The 8,463-nt window shown below is 45.2% G+C and overlaps 1 protein-coding gene across 7 annotated transcripts in view; it reads left to right on the forward strand.

The window, feature by feature from the left end:
- Positions 1-5,947, forward strand: part of KLHL3 (kelch like family member 3) — a 109,477-nt gene extending 103,530 nt beyond the window's left edge. For 6 of the 7 annotated variants that reach the window (XM_085236407.1, XM_085236404.1, XM_085236406.1 and 3 more), the window contains 5 exons: positions 261-362; positions 2,457-2,585; positions 4,584-4,724; positions 4,896-5,039; positions 5,296-5,947. In XM_085236407.1, coding sequence (XP_085092533.1) covers positions 261-362; positions 2,457-2,585; positions 4,584-4,724; positions 4,896-5,039; positions 5,296-5,324 — 545 coding nt within the window. In that variant the 3' untranslated portion in view covers positions 5,325-5,947. Of the gene's footprint in view, positions 1-260; positions 363-2,456; positions 2,586-4,183; positions 4,725-4,895; positions 5,040-5,295 lie in introns of those variants that run through there. The other variant, XM_085236409.1, reaches the window with a different exon arrangement.
- Positions 5,948-8,463: the final 2,516 nt, after the last annotated feature.

The raw sequence follows: 8,463 nt of genomic DNA on the forward strand, positions 1-8,463 counted from the left end.
TTGGGATTGGAATCTGGACTCTGCTCCACCTTGGTGCCCCAGGGTAAGGGACCATGTGGTGATTTTTCCAGCTGCTGGAGAAGTGGCATTGACGTGGTGTGCCCAGCTTGAAACAAAAGGGACTGGAAAATTGGGTCTCAGGAGTGTGGGGGGAATTACGGGCTGGGGCGGAGGTGGAAGGCAGATGAAAGTGCAACACCAATCTTTTTCTCTTCTCTTTTTTTTTAATTAGAAAACCTGTGTATCCCCTTTTTAACTAGGTCTGGCATCAGTTGAGGCCTATAGCTATAAAACCAATGAGTGGTTTTTTGTGGCTCCCATGAACACAAGAAGAAGCAGTGTTGGAGTTGGAGTTGTGGAGGGTAAGAAAACCATCAGCCATTTCCATCGAGCAAACGTTTCAGTGTCAAACAGAAGCCTGAGTGATTAAGTGCAATAGGAAGTAACTGAAGGACCTGTTCTCTACACTGTCTTTGATTGGTAAAGATTTATTTTATCAGACCTAATTGCTGCAGCTTTTTTAGTTCTCCTTTATTTGTAAGTGAAAAACCGTGTGCTGCTTTCCAAGAGCCTCAGGCTTGTATCAGACCAACCCATGCCTTCTCTGAATGCTCTTAGGTGTGTGCAGGTTTCTCTGAATTCTTATTCTTCCTGCATTGCTTCTGATGACAGCAAACAATGTTATGCAGTGCACTGTTGCCATCAGCAGACAGCGTGTGGATGGAGCAGCTATCACAAGAAATCTGCTCAGTGGTGGAACAGGAGCACAGTTCATCCCACAGCCCCAGGCTGGTGGTTTGGCAGGAATGCTAAAACCAGGCTTTTGGGCACACGCAGCATCATTTGCTCTGGTTCATAAGCGAACAGGGGCTGATGATTATGAATGCTGATATTGGGGCAGGTGAAGTGAACAGAGCAGGTGCTGCAAGGGATCGTGCAGTACCTGTTGGCACAGAGGTGCCAACAGCCAGCCTGGGTGAGCTGGAACCAAGCAGCTTGGTTTGCATCCAGGAGAAAGAGCAACTTAGGTAGAAACCTTCAGCAAAATCAGTTCTGAAGCAAGGGAAAGTTCTTGTTTGACCTTCTCTTTAGCATGGTGTACGTTTCCAATTAGTACCCTGTGGAGCAGCCAATGGCACAAAGCTTGCTGTGTACTCTGCTTTGAACTCACTTGGTTTGAATGGGAAATGTGTGAAGTGTTTGGGAGAAGAAGAGGATGAGGTGAAGTCAAAATGATGCGTGGGGGTTGTGCTAAGTCTGCATATTCCTATAAATAAGCATCTCGTTCAGAATTGGCCCATTCATGTGTCTGTGGAGTGCTGGGCTACTGATAGTGGTTTGTTTTGCTGTAGTGGGTTGGTCATTTGAATTCCAAGCAAATATTTGATACGTACCTAAGAAATATGTTTCTATGAACTGTTTTCTACTGGATGCATATGAAATCCTTTTGCTTTGCTTTGTTTAAAGCGTGAGAAAGTGTTGCATGTGTTGGAGTTCACGATAGTAAATGCTTGTGTGATGGAGAAGGAAAGCTGATTGTAATAGTGAGGGAACCAACTGCAGCAAGCAATTTACCCCCAGTGCTCATCTGAGTATGATTGATGCCTGTGAGTAGTGAAAGCATCTAAGAATTGATGCCAACCTGGGAACTTTATCTTGTCCTGCTTTGTCTGGCACTCTTGCCTTGGTTGATAGATAACAACAAGTGGCTTCAAACAAGAGCTCGAGGAGGCTGTGAGTGAAGCTGTGACCACAGAGGCAGGACCACATGCTTACCTTTGAAGCCCTGAAATATCAAAGTATCAAGTGTAAGACTGTAGATGATTGCTGTTGTTGGGAGTCTTGCGTGACGAAGAAGCGCACAGCACAGACATACTGTCCTATGTCCCACAGGATTTCTGTGTCATGGTCACTTGGCATGAGTGAACAGAGTGGCCTCAGCTGTACTAGCAGCTTTGGTTTGTCCTGGTTTGTCCTAGGATCTTCAAAATTGGGTTTATGTTTCCACAGAGGTAATATATTAAGAGGTTGTTGCAAATTTATTGCTCGTGTGACATTGTAATTAATGTACAGTATTTACCTTTGTCAGCTCACCTTGCTATGTGGCACATGAACAGGAGGAAATGCTGATCAGAAAAACATGCTCTGGTATTGACTCATCTCCTAGGCTGGCAAGTCATGCAGAAAACCCTCAGGGCTTTGGGCTTCTAATGAATCTGTTGTGTAGTGATGGTTCTCTGTCTTGGCTGACAGCTTTAAAAGCAAACAGTCCCACTGCCTGTGATCCTGCTTCAGACCCTTTCAGTAGGGTTTGCCCCAGACATGCCAGCAGGCTTAGGCAGTTCTGCTAGGACCTTCCCAGCTAGGATCTGACCTCAGCAGGGCTGCCAGGTATGGTAGGAGCATCACACATCAGTCGTAGCCATGATGCTGATGCCAACATGTGTCTCTTGCAGGTAAGCTCTATGCTGTGGGGGGTTATGATGGAGCATCTCGCCAGTGCCTTAGTACTGTAGAGCAGTACAACCCGGCCACCAACGAATGGACCTACGTAGCTGACATGAGCACTCGACGCAGCGGTGCAGGTACTGGCTCTGGTGTGTTCTTAAAAGGGGGATTAATCACTGGGCTCTCCTTTCTTGGTGAAAGGAAAGGAAAAATGTGTTTTGGCAAGTGAGCTGACAAGTGCAGTCTGTTATTTTCTGCCCCCCTCTCATGAGGGAAAAAGCCGTAATTGCTTGGAAGCTCTCAGCATCTTTCCTGACTTCATTATACTCTTCCAAATTGAAATTAATTTCTGTATTAATGAAATAATGTTCACTGTTGCTGCGTAGCTTCTGTAACAGCATCTCACTTGTATGCTGAGAGTCGTCTTTTCAAACTGCCAGCTGCAGGCTCAGCTGGGCACTGGGAAGTCAAGCTGCACTGCCTTCTTGGTCCTGGTTTTCGGGAGCTGTCAGATGCATTTTCATTTTGGATCCTTCCTGAGTCTCCAAGTGCAGCACATCGTCTGCACTGGGTTACACATGGACCAAGTCAGGGCAACATAATTCATCTCAGATGGCCACTGCTAACCAGGTTTTAGTGTACCTTTGCCTAGAGTTGATGATCTGGAAGATCAGAGGAAAGGACATGACAAAGGAAGTCTTGATGGCTTCTAACTCACATGTGATAGTAGGTCAGGTTGGCACTTGTTTTCTCTGTGGCTGTTCATCTCCAACAAGAATAGAAGCTCCTATCCATTGCATTTAAAATAATCTTCAGATGAAGATTTCCTTCTGAGCTGGGTGGTTGCACAGTCTTTCTTTCCTCACTCTAATGCACTTTCTTTAGCTCTTGCTGAGGCAAATATGGTCATGTGCTGTTGATTTTAATTCAGTTGAAGAGGTTTATAATATTGGCTTGATAATAAAATGTGCCCCAAACTTATAGGAAAACAATGAAAATGTCACATTGTTGACAGTATGTCAAAATAGAGCAAAAATGTGCCAAGTAACCTTGCAGCTTGCAGTTCCCAAATTGAGCCGAGCCCATGAAGTGGTCGTGACCCAAACATTTGGCATGCATCCCTCCGGCAAGCACCAGCTGCCACATCGAGAGTAGTGCTGCTGCTCTGCTACAGCTTGGGAAACGAGAACCTGAGCTCCCAGCATTGCTGTGCCCATGCTGACATCTAGCGGAGGTGAGGATGAGTGTCCTCAAATCCCTGCCACGACCCCAAAGCAGGCAGCAGGGCTGCGTTGGCAGCGTGCTGCTGGAGGAATGGCAGTCCCCTGGGCAGGGACAGTTCTTCCTGTGCCCCCCATCTCAACATATATGGAGACATTTCAATTGGAGAAGCTATAGTGTTCCCAGCCTTTTAACTCTCCTACTTGCTTAAATTAGCTTACTGACTTTTTTATTTTGAAGTATAAATCTGTCATAACAGCTGAATGTGGTCGAATGGCAGGGTGTTGCAAAGCAGGTTGGATGGGCTCAGATGTGGTAGGCTTTCCTTGCCAGCTGGGTGAGTTGCCACTTCTCCATCAACTGGGATGTGCCTTGAACAGCTCTGGGGTCAGAACTCTGTGTCTTTTTATAAATCATCAACACAAGACCATTTTTAGGTCCTGGGGGCTGTCCTGCTGGCTAATGCCATGCTTAACATGATGCAATTCAGATTCGTGTTTCTGTTTTACTCCAGTTTGAGGAAGGAGTGGTGAGGAGAACGGGAAAACAAACCCAGAGGCAGCCTGAAGAATTGGAGTGAGCCATAGGTTGCTGAAAAGAGAAATGGTGTCGAAGGGATGAAGGCACGAAGGCAGCAGGAAAAACAAAAATGGAGCTCCTGGAAATGAAAATCAGGCTAAATGCAGAGAGACCTGTGGCAGAAAATATCAGACAAGACAGGGATAAAGGGGGGTGAGCTGCAGCATTCTATAGGCTTAGGTTGAGAGCTGACCAAGTGCTGGGTGATGCTGAAGCACACGTAGCCCATCTTCTGGAAATGCCTTGGAGAGATGCCCGTGCAGAATCCAATAGCACACCCAGGCACGTGCAGCTTTTCCTGTGTACGTTTGGCAGTGCTGGGCTCTGTTTGGCAGGTGTTGGTGTTCTCAGTGGGCTGCTGTATGCAACAGGAGGGCACGATGGTCCCTTGGTCAGGAAGAGCGTGGAAGTCTATGATCCAGGAACAAACACCTGGAAGCAAGTAGCAGACATGAATATGTGCCGAAGAAATGCAGGTAAGCAAAACAAGCCTGTCTTTGGTGCTTGGTTGCATTTGTCTGTGGTTTTTAATGTGGCTGTTGTTCTAGTTATAAAAGTATACAGTATTACAAACAAGTAAAATGGAAGATGAGGGAATGTGATGTGGGACAGAAGTTAGCCTGTTTAACTCCGTGCTCTGCTTTGAGGTGTGTGTGCGGTGAATGGTCTCCTCTACGTGGTGGGAGGAGATGATGGTTCCTGCAACTTGGCCTCTGTGGAATACTACAACCCCATCACGGACAAGTGGACACTGCTGCCAACCAGTATGAGCACAGGGAGAAGTTATGCAGGTAAAGATAGAAATACTTAAGTGGGAGAGCTGGGAACAGCTCGGGTCATTCATAAATGTAAGGGTTGTGCCTCCTGACGCTTTAATCTTAAATCTGCATATGCTTTATTTGGTCTTCAGTAGAGGATTCCTTCATGGAAACAGTAAGCAGCTCTCTGCTAGCTTGCTGCTGGTGCTAGTTCTTGCAGCATGGTCTTAGCTACAGGGCAACCAGGAGCTGCTCTTGTGGTAACAGGTGTCTGTGCATTCTTAAACAGGAGTTGCTGTGATTCACAAACCGTTGTGACACACAATCAAGCCATTGCAAGGAGCAGAAGTGAAGTGGATCCAGCTAGGTGGTGTTGGGAAGATGACTGACCTCTGACTTGACCCATCTCGTTGCTGTTACCATCTTCATGTGACAAGTGCTGTGTTACAAACATCATCTGCTCTGCGGTGGATTGCATAGCAAAGCGAAAGTCCTTCTGGGGACATGTTCCATGCTAGACACGAAGTGTTGCTTGTTATCTATGGTGCAATCAACTGTTTTTCTCAATGGCAAGTGTGCTGGGATAAACAAGGTGCTTGAACTGCAGGCACTGAATTTCTTGTATGAAACAAAACTGCTACGTTTGGGCATGTGAGTAAAAATGAACACTTCTGGATTTCTTCACTACTGATGCTCCGTACCCACTGTTGGTTGAACTATTTTCTCACTGTACCCAGAGGGCAGACCTTACTACTGACAGTGGAAACTTCTGAGTACCAACTGAGAAAAGCAGTCAGCAGGAACGGACTGGAACAGGGCGCTCTGGCTTGAGTGTGGCACTGTCTCAGTGATACGTTTGTACATGCCACTGGACTACTGTATGTGTCCCTGAAACGCGTGTCGTATGGTGGAAATAAATACCATGTGATTTTTCTACTTGCCATGAATGCTGTTTCCTGTATATGCCGGGCTATGCCTTCCCTAGGGCTGATATCTCAGCAACTCTACCACACCAGACCTCTCAGCCCCACAAAAGACATGCTGCTCTGACAGGGTTTGTTGCTCCTGTGAAACAAATACTGCTTGAATAGAAACTATTCCCTACCCCTGCATCTCCCCAACGTTGCCAGCTGTGCTGAAAGCCCCAGTTCTAACTCTGTCCAGCATTTCAATGCCATTTCATAATAGAGCGTTTAGAAGTCAGAAGAAAGATCTTATGGTGCCATTAATGTAGAAAGTACCTACAGTGAGAATCCTCCGTCAGTCAGGCAGTGGTTAATGAGCATGGTAATGAACATGCAGTGTCTTAATGCTTCCAGAGCACGGAGATCTCTCTAATCACTGTCATTGTAACTGTTATTTTAATCTTCCCTGTACTGAAAGTGTTCTGCTCTTAGTAGAAAGAATTTATATGATTATTCAAAACAGGCAAATCTAGATACAGCTGTGATGCAGTCATCTGCTTACATCATAGGTTCTCGGAGCTTTCTGTTTAAGAGGATGCTTGACTTGCAAATACCTTTGTTTGCCTCCTTGTGAGCTCTGACATACAGTGTGCAGAAATGTAGACTCCCAAAATGTTCTCCTGATGTATTCTTTTTTTTCCCTTCCTCACCCTCCATCCCCCTTTTTTCTTTTGCTTCTTTCCCATCTCACTATCTTTGATTTATGTGGCCTTTTGTGAGGGCCTGTCTCACTCGTTTTCCCTGTGGATCAGCTGAGGCTTTCTGTTGGGGGCAGCTGGCCTGCAGGACCGTATCTCTTGTGTTACTGTTGAGCACCAGCACAAAGTGCTGTTCTTTCCTGGTGTCTTTCTCTATAGATCTGTCAAAAACACTCCAGGCAAACTTCTGCAGGAGAAAAGAGAAATACCTAAAAATCGATTTCTGAGGGATCTAAGGCTAAATCACCTTGTGCAGCTTTACCAGGTGTGTACATTAGTTCTGTAAATAAGCACATTTCAGTGTTTGAGCTGACATGGTCCTTGTGCCATGGGTGCCTGCTTCCTCTGGGGGAAACAGTGCCTACCCTTGCTGCTCCCCCTCCCACAGAGGAGGGCTAACAATAATAATAATAAGTCTTTTCTATAATATCCTTTAAGTCTCATGTTGGGTTCTACAATTTGCTGTGAAATGTGCCAAAATAATAGCATAACATGCTGCTCTTTTTGATGGCTGGTCTTATTGTGAAAGCTGTTGAAGTTGGTGGCAATGTATCCCAGGCTGAAGCTGGCTTCATATCAGAGTCCTGAGATGCATCTTGACACTGACATAAGCAAGGTGATGCCTTGGCTTGGAGTGACTTTACCCCTAAAACTGGTTGCCAGATGTGTGCCTTGCAGGCAGCCTGTGGGAATGTGGCATAAATGGGATAGGCAAAGCTTTTTGGTCTGTTATCATCTCTTATTGGATGCAGATCAATCAACAGGATGGACGTATATTTGAGCATGCCTGTCTCTTGTTAGGTCTCAAATAAAGTTAGGTCTCAAATAAACATAAGAAACATAAAGCTAAAAAGCTTTGTTATAGCCAATTGTAGCTGCCAAACTGATCTCAGTTGTAGTGTTGCTGGAGCAAAGGCAAATGTTATCAGGAGATTAAGAGTTTTTTAAAATCTAACCCACAAAAAGTGCTAAAGAGATACAAGTCTGAGGCTTGCTGGGTTGATTAGGTGTCATGAATGGTGAATATACTTGAAAGCTGGGTAATTTTTTCCCCCAATTTACATTGCTTTATAAACCTTCCTTGCTTACAAGGCAAACAGCTTTTGATGATTCTCTGCTATTGTAAAATGGCATTTATTGATGCTGGTGTCTGAGACCTAAGGCTTGCTGGACAGGGCTAGGGCTTGGCCATTGCCGCTGCTCCTGGTGCAGCCACAGCTCCTCCACCCCAACCAATTCCCTTTTCCTTCTCAAATGTTGCAGTGTTATGGAAGCCAAGTGACCTCGTTTTCCAGCTATGCAATATGAACAACTGTAACACGTGAAGAACCAGCTGTATCCCCTCCCCTTGAAATGCTTTTGGAATTTGTCTGTCTTTGATGTGTTGTTCTGTGTTTGTATGATTCGTTTTGAGCACCTGAGCCAGCCCCTTTAAAGACTGCCTTTTTCTAGGACTGAAAGCCTAGCATTAGTGCTAACAATTTTACTGTAAATATCTTTTTTATAAGAATTTAAAAAAATGTTTGGATTGCTTTTTATGGCCGCTGATGACACCTGTGTTAAATTCCGGATCTGATTCTTACACTCCTGTGCAGTTTTTGCTGGCTGTGATGTAGGTGTGAATTTGTGTGGATTCTGCACAAGAAATTTAATGTTGTAACCAAGATCTGGGATGGCTCTTATGTTGGTTCTGACGCAGAGGAAGGACAGCATTGGGCTGAACGTTCTGAAACAAAACCCATTACCTCTCTCACCAGCACGCTCTTAGACTGCTAGCTGTTTGAAAACAGTTTC

Source organism: Meleagris gallopavo, chromosome 15 (assembly GCF_905368555.1).
Source record: "Meleagris gallopavo chromosome 15, MGAL_WU_HG_1.1, whole genome shotgun sequence".
Lineage (NCBI taxonomy): Eukaryota > Metazoa > Chordata > Aves > Galliformes > Phasianidae > Meleagris > Meleagris gallopavo.